The sequence below is a fragment of the Heloderma suspectum genome, chromosome 4 (genome assembly GCF_057233095.1).
Source record: "Heloderma suspectum isolate Gila_16-S chromosome 4, 16-S_ref, whole genome shotgun sequence".
Taxonomy (NCBI): Eukaryota; Metazoa; Chordata; class Lepidosauria; order Squamata; family Helodermatidae; genus Heloderma; species Heloderma suspectum.
In genome coordinates, this window is record NC_139461.1 from 185062960 (window position 1) to 185079549 (window position 16590).

The following is a 16590-nucleotide window of genomic DNA, read 5'->3' on the forward strand; positions in this document are numbered from 1 at the left end:
CAACACGAGTTGGAGGGTGCATGTCCTACTTGTGGGTTTCCAGCATGGTTCTTGTTCTTTTGCTCTTAGGATGACCTCTGTGCCTGCCTGTTTGATCTGCCGTTCCAGTGCTAACTGTTAACGGGCAACCATTCTTATGGTTCTGTATCTTTAACCAAGAATTGGACAGGGCAACCCTTGAAACACAGAACACCTTCAAAGAGAGCATGGTCCTCTGGAAGCCCTTCAAATAGAAGCCACCTGGCCACCTGTATGCCCCTGCAGTGGGCTTCCAGAATTTAGAGGTGCCGAGATAATAACCCAGATCCAGGTTTGCTTACAAGGAGACTTTATTGAGTACTTAAGCGCACAGGCGTACCCAGTTGGATCAGACAAAAGCTCTGAACAAAGCGCTGTGGTACAAGATAGGTTTTATACCATACATGTTAGCAGTGAGGCAGCATGACAGCAGCAAGAGTTAATTAGAGTTCATCTGCAACATTCCCAGCATAGCCTAACAGTGCTTGTTCAGAAGGAAAACAATCAGAACTTTCCCAGCAGAGACATCTGTAGCTTTAAGACAAATACAGCTCCACTTCCTAGGCACATCGGAGACTCTGAAAAGATACCAGAGCTCATTAGCATGGAGTGTGCTGAGGCGGCAATATCGACCCTTGACTCGTGTTACCAGCCAAGAGGCCCACCTTGTCCTTGCAAGAGAATTGCACTAATAATGAACCAAAGCAGAGAGCATTATGTATCTCTAGGCCCCTCTAAATCTACTGATGATGACTTGGCTACAGGCCTGGGGCCATTACACTACCCTGACTCAGATCTCAGTTTTTTCTAACAAAAGTGAAGGAACTTGGTTGATGTACCCAGCTCCAGAAGATGAAATGGAAGACCAGATGTACATAATTCACATTGGACTGAAGGCCCCTTCTACACTTGTAATAACAGAAGATGGTCACATTGCAGCATTAACAAAGAAACAAAAAGCATGCTTACAACATGTTTTTAATGATGGACAAATTTGATATGCTTTCACATCCTAGAGCCTCATCATAAAGTGTTTTTAAAAGTTGGTAGATATATGTAGTGATGTCAAAGAATTCCGCCACGGATCTTGGTGAGGCCGAATGCCAGTGCATTCGGGCCCCCGAACTCTGTGGCGGAACGGGCTGCCCCCCCTGCCCCCCTGCGGATCCCCCCCCCGGGATGAGACTCACCTGGGGCGGATCTTCTGGGCGGCTGCGGAGGTGGCTGTGGCGGCGGCAGCGGCCGGTCTTCTGACCGGCTGCCACCACCGCCATTTCCAGGCTTGTGTAAAAAAAAAAAAAAAAGACGTGATAGGCTACGTAAATCCTTACGTAGCCTATCATGGTTGGCTGGGGTTAAAAAAAAAAATGCATACGCAAATGGCGGCGGCTACGGCCGCCAACATTTGCTTTCCTTCGTTTTACCATCTTAATCTACGTAAATATTTATGTAGACTATGATGGTGAAAATAAAGGGGAACGCAAATAGCGTAGCGGGCACTATTTGCATCCCCTTTTGATTCACTGTTTTAGTCTACATAAAGATTTACGTAGGCTAAAACGGGGAATCAAAAAGGGATGCAAATAGCGCCCGCTACGCTATTTGCGTTCCCCTTGATTTTTGCCGTCATAGTCTACGTAAATATTTACGTAGATTAAGATGGCCAAAAAAAAGGAACGCAAATGGCAGCGGCCATAGCCGCCACCATTTGCGTATGCGGTTTTTTGTTTGTTTGTTTTTTACCCAGAGCCCTCTGCCGCCAGAAATCCAGCTGTGGACGGCTCTGGCCTGGCTGGGCCAGGCCTGGCCGGCTGCTCTGTGGGGCTGCCGCAGAGCACAGCCGGCCATTCGAGGATTCCGGTGGGAGGAACGGAATGCCTCCCCCCCCCCACCATCAACATAATCCGCGAAAGGTAAGTCACTTTCGTACATCCCTGGGTATATGGAGGTAAACAAGAGTTTGCACATTGGGATCAAGACAACTCCTACAATGGTTGCTACTTGTGTATACTTTGCACCCTTGGCCTGTAATGGGACCTCAATTTATCTACTCTGATTTGACCTTGACTTCATCTATGTTTTGCATAGGACTGGAATACACCTCTTGTATTTGTTTCCTTTTGGTCCCATTATGTGAAAAAAAAACACCTTCTTTATTTAAAGATATTTCAATGACAAAGGAACAATATATTAACATTTCATTAATTGCTCAGTCGAAACACAACAACCAATCTTTTACTTACATATTCTGTCTTTACAGTTGCCAGAGATCAAATTCATTTAAAATACAGCATACAGTATATTACAATCTCCTATCAACATCTTTTAAACCTGATTTATGAAAAAAATAGTTTGTTTTTCAGTGCGGATATCACGTTTGCAGGGCCCCTTCACACAGCTGCTGAAAATGCAGTTGGCAAGCATGAGTCTGGCGATGGGAGTGGGGCTACACAGTGTGAAACCACAACCCCCTTATGCATCCTTTCAGCAAGGGATGGGGTTTGAGGAAAACATCCCCCTTTTAATTAATGTCCTCTCTCCTGCAGATTTAACACCCATTTCTATCCCATCACCTTTTCACTGTATTTTTATTTTCTAAAGACTGCCCTTTATTCAATGCTCAAAAAGCCTGCTGGTTTAAGGCCAGAGTGCCATGTTGACTTGAGCTCCACAAAGCCAGGAAGCTAAGGCTGATGTTTTCACAGATGTGTCCCATCATCAGAAATGATATTGTGCAAGGTCAGAAACTGTGTTTGCTCACAACTTCCCTCCATGCACCCACACTTTTTCTTGTTCTTTCAGGCCTAAATCCAGATGGGAAGGATCGAGTGCCTGGGACCAGAAAAGATGTCCATGTACTTCTGCTCCTGTAGTGCCTTATGAAGACTCTGAACTTTACTGTAATACTAGAGGAATGCTCCTCTCAGCTGACCCATGCCTGTTTGTTGTTTAGACCAGCAGCCAGCAGGATGGGTTAAACAGTGGGAGATGGGGGACAGAATGTCCTCTGAAGAGGGGAAAGTGGTACTTCTGCTAATGACTTGGGCTGTGGTTCTTGTTCCTGTGTTTCCAAGCACCATTGCGATTGATGGTGTGTTGCTAGTAGTGAAAAATGTCAAAGCAAGTTCTAAAAACAATCTATTTAATAGATTTTTAAGAGGTATTCCATCCTCCCCCTAGGCATTTGGGCCTAAAAGATCAAGGAAAAGTTTGCATGCATGGAGGGTAGGATGGAAGCAAACATAATTTGTGACATTGCATAACATAATCACTGATCACAGGTCATGTCCATTAAGGAACCAGCCTTTGCTTCCAATGTCCTGGCTTTGTGGAGCTTGAACCAACACTAATAGCTCTAACTCTGGTCTTAAATGGGCAAGTTTTTAGATGATTGAATACTATCTGACAATGAGCAGCAACCAATCCTGACTCTCTAAGGCTCCTTACAATACATATTTTGAAATATGCATTTGTCTCATTCATTCTTTACAAAAATAATAATTTTAAGTTTACAACTGGAGATGGAATGTTGAGCAGCAGCCCTTAAAAAGGGCCACATCAGTACTTCTGTTTTTACTCCTTTTTTGCTTCTCTCTTTCCACAAAACTGGGTTAAAACTGCACAGCAGAGACACATTTACTTTAGGCATGATAATTTCTATTCCTGATAAGAAGAGAGAATGCAAAGAAAACATTTACTTACTGAAGCATTTCGGTTCTGGATTCCAACCCCATCTGGTACACTGAACTCGTTGCTTTGAATCACTATGTATTGTCAGAAAACCAGGGTTACATCTGAAGTCAACTGTTTGTCCATGTATTATTGGAATGTCACTGATTCTCCTCTGTTCATAATAATCATCTAATATTCCATTTTCTATATGGGGATAGTCACAGCCCACTGATTTGGAAAAAATGAGAGACAGAAATTCAAACCACAATTATTATTATTTTCAAGATATTCCACTTATCAGCTATTTTTTTGTTAATCCTTCTTGCAGCTGTGCTTGTTTCATTGAGGCTGCATTGTTAACCCAAGCTTAGCCATGGAGGAATATGATCTGGGTTTGTCCCCTTGATTTCTATAGAAAGAGATAGATGTCTGGGGTGGAAACCCCCTCAGGGCATTCCCACTGGTTCTGCTTCCATTTCCTCTGGGCTTTGGGAAAAGGAGGAAGGACAAAAGAAATCATGACAAACTGCCCTGTGCCCTGGGTAGCAGAAATTAGGAAAACGGGGCCCAAATGGTCTCTTGACTGGCTCCTCCTCTTCCCTTCTTCCATATTTCATTATCACACAATGACAACTTGCTTTGCAATGCCATAGTGGTGGCAGTAGAAAACCAGAGGTGGGACTAAAGGACACAGGGAAATACATTTAGCAAATGTGAATGTTGATACTTTTTATATTCCTGTTGACCCACCGTCCTTGTGTGGATTGAGCCTACAACCTGATTATGAATCATTAGGGTAGGATCATTGCTGGTAGTGGTGGAGATTATCATTGCCAGTCATCTCCTGGTAGTTAAGGAAACTAGCCATGTCCAGCTACCCTATTTGTGTGCAAATGAGTGATTTGGTTGTTGTTGTTTATTCGGTCAGTCGCTTCCGACTCTTCGTGACTTCATGGACCAGCCCACGCCAGAGGAAGTATATTGAAGGAGCCTCACACAATAGTTTAGGAATATAGCCTATTATTCACCCTGAAAGGGCCTTGATCTTTTGCACATGCTCCAAGTCAAGTGTGCACATGCAAATGATTGATGTTCTTCATGCACTCCAAGTGAGTAAGTGCAAAATACTCATGGATGTGTGAGTGTTCGGGGGACAAAAGAAGCAGGAGGCAGCTGCACCAGAGGCACTCCAGCTCCTTGGGGAACTGGTCTTTGGTCTTTTCTGCTAAGAAGGGATGATGGGAATCCAACTCCCAGGGTCCCTGCTAGGGTTGCCCATTCCCCCCATCTCAAGGATGCCCATTCTCCCCATTTCTGTTCAGCAGACAGTGAACTCGTATTTTTCCAGAATACGCTCGAGACTGGTTACCCAAGCAGAACATGCAACAAACCTTGCCAGGTGGAGGTTCTGACCATGCTTTTTGGCAGGTCTCATTCAGCGGTCCTTCCGCAGTTAAGCGTGGATGGCACTCGCAACTCACTGTTGCCCCAGGAGGAACTTTTATTTACACTTATAGCATATAAACACTGGAGGGTTGGGGAGCTTTCCACTATATCTCTGCAGGGATTTCCCTATGAAAACACTAGACAAATCTCCCCATTAATACAGAGCATTTATTTTTGAAAGTGAGAGACAAGAGGGCAGAAAGGAAGGGTTCAGAAAGAGGGAGGAGCCAGCAACCAGAGTGTTTCAGAATAGGCTGCACATTGTGGTCAGTAGTTTGGTTATCTAACATGCCTGTCATGGGCGATCCCTGGGGAAATGCCTGGATTTGGGCAGGTCTTAGTTCAGTGCTTTCACACATTCCACTTTCAGGGAATCCTTCCACATCAACTTGCCTACGATGCACTCTACTATGTCACAAAGGACACAGGGTCAGTTTAGGCAGTGCATCAACTATAACTCATTGGATTTGGCCATTGCCTCATATAAATTGACAGTGCACCCCATAATACCCCATAGGCTCTCCTGCTACATGTGTTACTGGGGAAGGTCGGTGAAGGTGGACATTGATCAAGCTCTTTTGTATGGAAGCTTGTCTGGCTTGACTGAGCTTTTCATGCAGGAACCCCAGAAAAGTTTCCAAGGACCCCAGTGTTGTCCAGGACCATTGAGAATCAGTGCTATGTCTGAATATGCAAGACATGGAATATTGTGCCCCAATTTAAATGACCACCATTGCTAAAAGAGCAAGAATGTTTGAAGACTCTGAGGGTTGGCAGGACAATTTGAGATGACCTCCTGAGGCAGTATAGAGAATGTGTGATGTTCCACAGGTCTCTGGCTTGTCAACATTCATATAAACTCACTGGAGTTCCATGCCCCATGCTTTTCTGCATAGTTTCAATGGCATAAATTTGAGAAAGCCACATGTAAAGCTCTCCATTGGAACTACAATCAGCCCCTACATCATGGGTGGGCAACTTCTGCTGGCCCAGGGACCAATTTCCACCCCCAGAAATGGGGGGGGGGCTGCACCCTCCCTGGAATCGCAACTGCTACGCCACCAATTTTGCTGACAAAATTCCACAGCACGGTGGCAGTGCGGGAAGAAATGCCAATTTTCTCTCCATAATAAGGTGTGTGGGCAGTACACAGCTTGTTTTAAAGGAAAACCAGCCTTTTTTCCTGCTGCTGAATTTCAGCCACAAATTCAGCAGCACAGTGGTGACCCCAGAATCACCACTGATTCTGAACAGAATCACCCCAGTGGGGGCCACAGAATCATCTGGGGGGCACAAGATCATCTGGGAGGGGCCACATGTGGCCCACAGCTTATGCATTCCCCTGCCCTGCATCTTCAAATGGAAGGACATTTTATTACCTCTGCAAAATGGTGGTAGGGACCACGTCATATTTATGCATGTTGCAGAATTTAATCCAGTAATGACAAAACCTTAATGGCAATGATACCTCACACTTTCACCAGGAAGATACCTTCTCAACACACTGTTTATGACCTCACCATTTTCAATTGCAGGGGGGTTTCCACAACTTAAACCTGGAAAACAGGTGATACAGCGTGTTTTTAGTGAATAAAATCAAACAGTAGAAGGAACGCTTCCATAACGTTTCAGGTGTAATAGCTTCCCACCCACCCTCTTCTTCAATTGGTAGGAAGTTCCAGCAGCAGCCACTACAGAGTCAGTTTACTCTGTGGGGTGGGGGATGGATGAGAGCTAGGGACTTACAGGTGCTTTTGTGATATCTGTTTTTTTACAAATGTATGCACAGAGGATGGGAGTGTACACAGGTACCTAAACACATCATGTTTCCTCTGTCGAACAGATCATAGGATGAGTCTACTGTATCACAACCCTAAGTGGGTTTACCCAGAAGTAAGTTCCAGTGGGACATTCCCATAAGTGCTTAGGACTGCAGTGATAGTTTGCTTTCCTTAGCTCATTCATTCTCAACTTTTTGTGTCTTACATCCCAAGAATCACTCAGAACCTGAGTCCCACCATGATAGGAAAAAAAGGACATTTATGGCGCAATCCTAACTAGATGGGCGATCACCTCTGACCTCGGAGGCGACCACCTATTCAAAGCAAGGCAGGAGAGGCACAGGGGGATCGTTCCCTCCATGTGTCTCCTGCCTTGCTGTTTTTCACCAGACAGACATTTTCAGCTATCTAGCAGCGGGGGGGCCAACCAGGAGAGGAAGCCGCGTGTATGGCACATTGGATGTGTCATACGCACAGCTCCGCTCTCCCAACCCTGGAATGCCCCCCAGCCCTACCCCTTTGCAGTTGCTCCACGCTCCTCTTGTGAGCACGGAGGATGGAGTTTCTCTGCGCTGCCTCCAAGGCAAGGCAGGCAAGAGGGGCAGTCAGTTTTCCAGGAACTGACCTCGGAGCGCGGGCTCCAAGGTTGGTTCCCAGAAATGAGTATATCCCATGGCCTGCTAGACAGTGTCTAGCGGGCCATAGGATTGCTCTCTCCAACATTTATATGTTTACAGGCATTGTGTTATTATATTTATCTTTAACTGTAAGTATTCAGGACGTAAAAAATTGCACTAGTTATTGTTGGGAAGATACGATAATTCAACCTTATTAGTCAGAAGCCTGCGGTTGTATTTCACTGACTAGCATCTCAATTCTTGGGTAATGTTTGAAAGATCAACTTGAAGAGGTGCTTCAAGATGAAAACAGTTTCTTTCTTTCAGTTTTAGAGTTGTCATGGAAGAAAAGGTATGCTCACACAGGTAAGTTGATGAAAAGGGTAACAGTGTTTAGAGAACTTATTCACTAAGTACTTCATATTCTGTCTTCAATTTAAGCCAGAAAATATCTAAAGGCTGACTCTTAGATAATTCTTTTAATGTTGGATCACTGGATAATTCAATAAGATTGTCCTTCTCTGAGATTGTAAGAGACAGCTTATTTGCTTCATTGATTTCTAATGTCAGTGAATGAATCCATCACTCACAAATATCCTATTCATGGATTGTCTGCAGACAGAAAATATTCACTACATTTGGCCTGAAGCTTATCCAAATGATCTGAAATTATCTTTGCAATACAAGGATCATCACATTTGGTGTTCCCTGTTACATCTGAAAAGCAATGAAACATATCAAATATTATTCCCTCATCAACCCTTTTCTTCTAAACAGCTCACTTACTTTTGAGAGATTCTATCTTAGATGCAAGGTGGAAGGATGAAGGTAATGGACCTTGCACCTGCAAATTCAGTTCATTTAGGAGCCCAGATATATTTGCCATGTATGCTAGTTTTGAGATCCATTCAATATTATCCAACAATCCTGTTAGCTTACATTTCTTTTTAACCAAGAAATACTTAATTTCTTCTCTCAGAATGAGGACTCTGGATAGCAGCTTGCCATCACATGTCAGTATGCAGCAACAGCATACTGTGCTGAGCACCCATGTCTTCACAAAATACTTTGAAGTTTCAGCTCATTGAAACTTCAATGCATTGAAGTTGCATTGGCTTTAATAAAATTTACTACTTTTATACAGACAACACATTAGACAGTTCTGGAATCATCTGTTCGCTTGCAAGCATTTCATAATGCATCATACAGTATGTAATTTGCAAATCATAATTTGCAAGTTTGCGAATTTTTGCAGCAACCCCAGAGTATACGTCTGAAATTGCAGCAGCACCATCAGTACAAACACCAAGTCATTCCTTGAGAAATATTCATCAATAAGGCAAAATCTCTCTGCACCAGTTGTTTCTGAAGGCATTTTGTGAACCATAAACACATCCTCCAGCACTTTACCCTCACTGAGATATTGAACAAATCTTGTTAAAATCACACTGTTTAAAGTATCTGTTGATTCATCAATTTGAAACTCAAACAACTTTGGCTTTTCAGTTGGGCAATATGTTGAGCTTCAATATCACAAGACATGTTTTCAATACAAGGCGTAACTATATCATTTCAGAATGGGATTTTAGCAATTTTGTTTATTGCTTCATCTCAAAAAGCTTCTCTGCAGGCATCTAACATGACTGGCTTTATCGGTGTATCACCTATTGTATATGTCTTTTTACTTTTAGGAATCCGCAAAGAAATTTAAAAGGATGCCCAAAATGTGCAGTGCTACTATTTGCCAAAGCACAATGGATAATTCCTGGCTGGTAGGGTCGGCAGGAAGCGGCACACCAAAGACACTCGCTGGTGGGCAGGGGATTAGGAGAAACACCAAGTGTTCAAGATTACTACTAGCATGCCCAAAGCTCACAGATGGATAATCCATGGCAGGAAAGGTCGGCAGGAGATGGCATGTCACACTTGCAGGTGGACATGAGGATGGAGGGACAGCAAATTCTTAGTCATTGTTATGAAAACCCATATGGACTACTTCTACATCTGGTCATGGGGTATTTTTTTTAGTTTCAATTATTATCATAGTGTTAGGGTATATGCACATAATTTGCTAAAAAAAATCGCTATTCTGAGGCAACACACTTCCAGAAAGGAACAGAGCAAAGGTATCCAATATCTAGGTATGGATGAATCTGTCAATTTCAGGTTCTCTCAGTTTTTCATTTTTTCATTCTTCCATTTATCCTGAACTTTGATAATTTTTCCATTCTTAAAATTCTGAATTTTGAGATTTAAAAATAAACTTTGCATGAAAATCCACATGCATTTTTGTGCATTTCTTGTTGTTCAGTCATTAAGTCATGTCCGACTCTTCATGACCCCATGGACCATAGCACGCCAGGCCTTCCTGTCCTCCGCTCTCTCCCGGAGTGTGCTCAAGTTCATATTCAGTTCATTGGTGATGCTATCTAGCCATCTCATCCTCTGCCATCCCCTTCTCCTTTTGCCTTCAATCTTTCCCAGCATCAGGGTCTTTTCCTGTGAGTTTTCTCTTTGCATAAGGTGGCCAAAATATTTGAGTTTCAGCTTCAGTATCTGTCCTTCCAAAGAGCAGTCAGGGTTGATTTCCTTTAGGATTGACTGATCTGACCTCCTTGCAGTCCAGGGGACTCGTAAGAGTCTTCTCCAGCACCACAGTTCAAAAGCATCAATTCTTCGGTGCTCAGCCTTCCTTATAGTCCAGCTCTCACACCATACGTTGCTACTGGGAAAACCATAGCTTTGATTATATGAATCTTTGTCAGCAAGGTGATTCTCTGCTTCTTACTATGCTGTCTAGGTTTGCCATAGCTTTCCTCCCAAGGAGCAAGTGTCTTTTAATTTCATGGCTACAGTCACCGTCTGCCGTGATCTTGGAACCCAAGAAAGTAAAATCTGTCACTGCTTTCATTTCTTCCCCTTCTATATGCCAGGAAGTGATGGGGCCAGGTGCCATGATCTTAGTTTTTTTTTTTAATGTTGAGTTTTAAACCAGCTTTTGCACTCTCTTCTTTCACCCTCAACAAGAGGTTCTTTAGATCCTCTTTGCTTTCTGCCATTAGGGTGGTATCGTCTGCATATCTGAGGCTGTTGATAATTCTCCCGGCAATCTTAATTCTGACCTGTGATTCATCCAACCTGGCGTTTCTCATGATGTACTCTGCATATAAGTTAAATAAGCAGGGTGACAATATACAGCTTTGTTGTACTCCTTTCCCAATTTTGAACCAATCAGTTGTTCCATGTCTCGTTCTTACTGTTGCTTCTTGACCCTCATACAGGTGCATATTTCTCCTAATACATGGATTTCTGTATGGAATTTGGTCTAATATCCCCATTTTCTAAGCAATTTTCCTAATATAATGCATTTAATATTATTTCTAGTACTAAATACAGTTGTGTATGCACTTTTCTCTAATATATACCTTTTGTATGCATTTTTATTGGAAAACGCCATTGCAAAACACAATGAAGTGCAAATTTTGAAGGATAAGGGAGTTGTAGTTCTTGTACTGTCAGAAAACTGTGAAATTAGGTAATTTTGCATTAAAATGCAAACAGGTGTTGTCCCCATCCATACCCATATCCCATGTGCTTTTCAATCCAGCTGTTGCACTGCTCTTTCAAAAGTGACTGGCATCAGGATTGCTGCCCTATCAAACTATACAATGAACTTTCACAGCTAGAAGTATCAATCCATTGACCTCTTGGGCATGTCATAGTCAGTGGCACACATCAGGCACTGACTATTTATTTGTTATTTATTTAAAATATTTCTTGGCCACCATTCAGGGCAGAAGCCCTCTCAAGATGGCCAAGGCGTACATGGTGAACTATGTTCTGGTAACCTCCTAGTTGAATTACAGTAGAGATATCAGAGAAATCTGCAATGGAACCAAATAAGTTCGGATTTTTATGAATCCAACCAGTGGATTCCACAGTGGACCAGCTTTTCCCCTGTCAAGTGGATTCCACAGGTTTGTGGACTGTTTTTCTAACCTTCCAGAATTTTGCACAAATTTAGTAATTAAAAAAATGACTTAAAAAAAAACTGGCTGTAAATGCAAATTCCCCCCCCCATAGGTTGAAATGTGAAATGTGCACGGGGGGGGGGGGGGAACTGCACATTTTGGGGGGATCTGCACGTTTTTGAACTGCAAATTTGCACAAATCTGGAAATCCAAAAAAGAACCTGATTTCATTGATAAGTTCACAACAGAATGAAAGGTACCTGACAAACTGTGAAATGCACACCAAATGGATTTTACACAATTCATAATCCCTAGATCACAGCAAGCTTCATTACAGGTGGGGCTGCTCTTGAAATGACTCAGAAGCTTCACCTGGTCCAGAATATGGCTGCCAGAACATTGACTGATATGGCCAGATTCATTCATACTTCTCCAACTCTGAAAGAACTTAATTGGCTGTTTAATCGCTTCCACACCAAATTCAGGGTGCTTGTATTTATCTGTGAAGCCATAAACAACTTGGGATCGTCAATCCTCCAATGCTTCAATATCTTCTACTGAGGTCTTTCCCCAGGTGCCTCCTTTATCAGAGGTTATCTCATGTATAACAAACGAAAAGGCTCTGTCAGCTGTATTGCCCCGGCTTTGGAATACCCAGCCTTAAAAATCCCACTTAGCACCTCTGTTGCAATCCTTTCAGTACCAGGCAAAAATATTCTTATTTGCCCAGGCATTTTAATTTGTTGTGAAGGTTTTAACTGATCAGGACTGCTGTCTTGTTTTTTTATTGTTTTATTAAAAAAAAATACTTGCTGTTTTATTATTTTGTGATACGATTTATTGTACACTGCCTTGACATCCTGACAGATTGCTCTCCATCCTAACAGTGTTTCAAATATATAAACAAGTGGCAAAGCCCAGACAGCATTTCTAATTGATTCTGCTGCAGAATTAATACAGGTGTTTCATATGATAGAATAAACATGGATGAGTTTGGTTGGGTCTCCAAATGAATTTTCTGAGAAGATTTAAAAATGAGAGTAACGTTCAAATTAATTACTGTATATATACCAGGATTTCTCAACCAAAATACTAAACAAAATTACATGTCAAACATTGAATATTTCACCTTAAAAAGGGAGATGTGGGGGCAGGCAGCAAATAATACTGGAGAACACAACTTTTATGGGAAATACATGCAAGGTCGGGTAGAAAATAAACCATAAAAACACAATAAAATGATAAAACAATAATGACAATATAGTATCAGAATTTAAAAATTAAAACTAGCTATCACCAGCTACACAATGGCAGCGAAGAAACAAGCCCAATTATAGGCCAAGGTCTCCATTTTATCCTCCAACCAGCCCTGTGAGGTAGGTTAGACAGAGGGTTAGTGACTGGCCCAAAGTCACCCAGTGAGCTTCATGGCCAAGTGGAGGGAGTGAATCCTGTTCTCCCCAGTCCCAGTCCATCTCTTTAACCAGTACACCACACTGGTTCTGGTAACCCTTCAAGGGCCACTTGAAGGCCTGTAAAGGCAGAACTGGTGTTGTCATGGGTGGAGTGCAATGTTATTGGGCTCACTGTCTTAATCGTACAATCACCTCTGGCAGTCTGCAGCCTCCCCAGCCTCTCATGCCTCAATTAAAGCTCAGTGGGTAACTCATCATGAGGCAACTCCTCCCACGGCCACCTTGAGTTCCATTTTTCTTGGTAGAAACGCAGAGTACAAATCAAATCAATAAAACAAATAAATGGGCCTTTTTCATATCAGAAAGCACAGGCAGACAGGGAGGCTGCAGACCAATGGAGAGACGTTTAATAGAAGAAGCTTGCAGGTCCTTGGGAGCATATTAGATATTCCTCACATGAAAAGATCACGGCAGAGGAGATACCCTGGAAATTGTTTTCCTATCACTATTAACCTTCCCCCGCAAGCTGACACTACAGGTGAAATTAGGTGTGTTCTGGCTGTGCTGTCCTACACTGACTTGCACTCAGTGAGCAATAAGGACTGTCAAACATTCCTGATCAGCGTGTCTTGTCTGAACTGAGTAGGTACCTCAGGCCACGTCACAGATTCTATTCCAATGCTCTGGGGCAGATGTGCTGTGATTCCTCAGGATTTGAGTCATGGGGAGAGTTCTCCCAGAGGCAGCAACAACTGATGCAGACCATCTCTAAAAAATCAAACAACCTTTGCATGGAGTGTTGGGAACAGCCATGTATAACCCCAATATTGCACTTACTGCTACACACTGGTGGAGGTGACCATCCATTCCTTGTGCATTCAGCTATCCTTTGCCTATCATCTGCTTGAAAATGGAATCCACTGTCACACTCCATTCGAATTATATCTCCGCCTTGGTACACATTTCTTTGAGGACTGAAAGTACCATTTGTCACTCTTGGTGGGTTACATGCAATTTCTAGAAAGAAAGAGAGAAATGTGACTCAGATAGAAGAACTGGTGATAAAATCCACTCAGATTATGGGTGTTGCCTCCTTTCTTCATGGCAGACAATTAAAAAAATACTTCTATTTACACAGCACCTTAAGAGTTCAGGGGACTTTACAGACTAATACACACACACACACACACACACACACTGTATGATCTAAATTTCAGAAGAGGCAGGAGGATGGAAGGAAATGACTGTGTCGACGATTAGAGCACAAATGGCAGAAGACTCAGAACGAATACGATCAAACACAGGTAGGGATCCACTTGCAATCTTATTCTGTGGCCGTGATGGTGGCAAAGAAACTCCAATCAGTTTTGGAAGAAACTGATTATTTAGATCCATTCCAATCAGGTTTCAGTTCTGGTTATGGGACAGAGACAGCCCTGGTTGCCCTGGTTGATGACTTATGCCGGGGAATGGACAGGGGGAGTGTGCAACCTTGTTGTTTCTTCTGGATCTCTTAGAGGCTTTCGATACCATCGACCATGGTATCCTTCTGCATCATTTATCTCGACTAGGCTTGGGAGGCACAGTTTTAAAGTGGTTCTGGTCATTTCTGGAAGAGCAGTCTCAGAAGGGGGTGCTGAGGGACTTTGGTTCAATCCCATGGCCATTAGCCTGTGGGGTGCCGCAAGGTTCTATCTTGTCCCCCATGCTTTTTAACATCAACATGAAACTGCTGGGGGGAAGTCATCAGGAGGTCTGGGCTAAAATGTCATCCGTATGCAGATGATACTCAGCTCTACCTCTCATTTCCATCTCCACATCCCAAGGAGGCTGTGAAGCTCTTGAACCCATGACTGGAGGCTGTTTTGGGATGGATGAGGGTGAACAAGCTGAAACTTAATCCAGACAAGATGGAGGTACTGTCAGCTGGGAAACCAACTACTTTGGATGGAAGTTTGCAACTGGTCTTAAATGGGGTTGCACTCCCCCTGAAAGTCCAAGTGCGCAGTTTGGGAGTCCTCCTGGACTCTGAGCTAACTGGGGAAGCCCAGGTGGCTGCAGTATCCAGGAGTGCTTTTTACCAGCTTAGGCTGGTACGCCAACTGCAGCCCTATCTGGAGAGGATGGACCTTGCCTCAGTTATCCATATGCTAGTCATGTCTAGGATGGACTACTGTAATTGGCTATACATGGGGCTGCCTTTGAAGACAGTTCAGAAACTCCAGCTTGTGCAGGATGCAGCCGCCCAAGTATTGGTGGGGGTGATTCAATTTGATCATATAACACCTATACTGCACCAGCTGCCATAGCTACTGGCACATTGCCGAGCCCAATTCAAAGTGCTGGTTTAGTGGTTTTGACCTTTAAAGCCTTAAATGGTTTGGGACCAAGTTACTTGAAGGACCACCTACACCCATATTGGCCTGCCTGCACTTTAGGGTCAGAAAGAGAGGCCCTTCTCATCTGCCCACCCATGAAAGCAGTCAGGTTGGTGACCAGACATGAGAGGGCCTTCTTTGCAGTGGCCCCACGCCTTTGGAACATGCTGCCACTGGAGGTCCGCCATGCTCCATCATTCCAAATTTTTAAGAAGGCCTTGAAAGCATATTATTTTACCTTGGCCTTCTATTGATATGACTGCTATTGTTGCTGTTGCTGCTATTAACATCACTGTTGGTTTTATTGTTGTCTCTTATTGTTGTTTTTATTGATTTATATTTTTATCACTTTTAATCTTTTAATTGCTTCTATGTATTTTATTGTTGTAAGCCACCTTGGGAGCTCTTTCTGTATTGGGGTAGAGGAAAGCATCACACCATCTTGAGTTACCTCTGCATTCAGGATACACACAATTGGTTTTCCATCACACTGGACTACAAAAGCAGGTTGAGAAAGATTTGTTGCAAGGGCATATCCTGATTTACAGGTGAGCTCAACAGAATTGCCACGGTGATTGGTTCAAAATTGGGAAAGGAGTACGACAAGGCTGCATATTGTCACCCTGCTTATTTAACTTATATGCAGAGTACATCATGAGAAATGCCCGGTTGGATGAATCAGAGGTCAGAATTAAGATTGCTGGGAGAATTATCAACAACCTCCGATATGCAGACGATACCACCCTAATGGCAGAAAGCGAAGAGGATCTAAAGAGCCTCTTGTTGAGGGTGAAAGAGGAGAGTGCAAAAGCTGGTTTGAAACTCAACATTAAAAAAAGGAGGTCAAATCTGTCCATCCTAAAGGAAATCAACCCTGAGTGCTCATTGGAAGGACAGATAATGAAGCTGAAGCTCCAATATTTTGGCCACCTAATGCGAAGAGAAAACTCCCTGGAAAAGACCCTGATGCTGGGAAAGACTGAAGGCAAAAGGAGAAGGGGACGGCAGAGGATGAGATGGCTAGATAGCATCACGGATGCAATGAATATGAACTTGAGCACGCTCCGGGAGAGAGCGCAGGACAGGAAGGCCTGGCGTGCTATGGTCCATGGGGTCACGAAGAGTCGGACATGACTGAACGACTGAACAACAACAACAAGGTACATAGACCCACTTTCATCCAAACTCCCTTTCACCTCTATGTTCTGGCCTTCCATTTCAGCCAGAAAACAGAGGTGTAAGGGAGTTTCCAAGGAGAAAACACAGGGCTCTGTAATGAGAAAGAAAACAAG

General features: G+C 43.2%; 1 protein-coding gene across 3 annotated transcripts in view; it reads right to left on the reverse strand.

The window, feature by feature from the left end:
* Window positions 1-16590, reverse strand: part of LOC146347837 (complement factor H-related protein 2-like) — a 43033-nt gene that overhangs the window by 14516 nt on the left and 11927 nt on the right. The window contains exons 5-8 of one of the 3 annotated variants that reach the window (XM_084851485.1): window positions 13758-13937; window positions 6657-6692; window positions 3721-3918; window positions 314-596 (exon numbers count right to left, since the gene is read on the reverse strand). In XM_084851485.1, the coding sequence (XP_084707611.1) occupies window positions 523-596; window positions 3721-3918; window positions 6657-6692; window positions 13758-13937 (488 nt within the window). In that variant the 3' untranslated portion in view covers window positions 314-522. Of the gene's footprint in view, window positions 1-313; window positions 597-3720; window positions 3919-6656; window positions 6693-13757; window positions 13938-16590 lie in introns of those variants that run through there. The other 2 variants (XM_084851483.1, XM_084851484.1) reach the window with 2 other exon arrangements.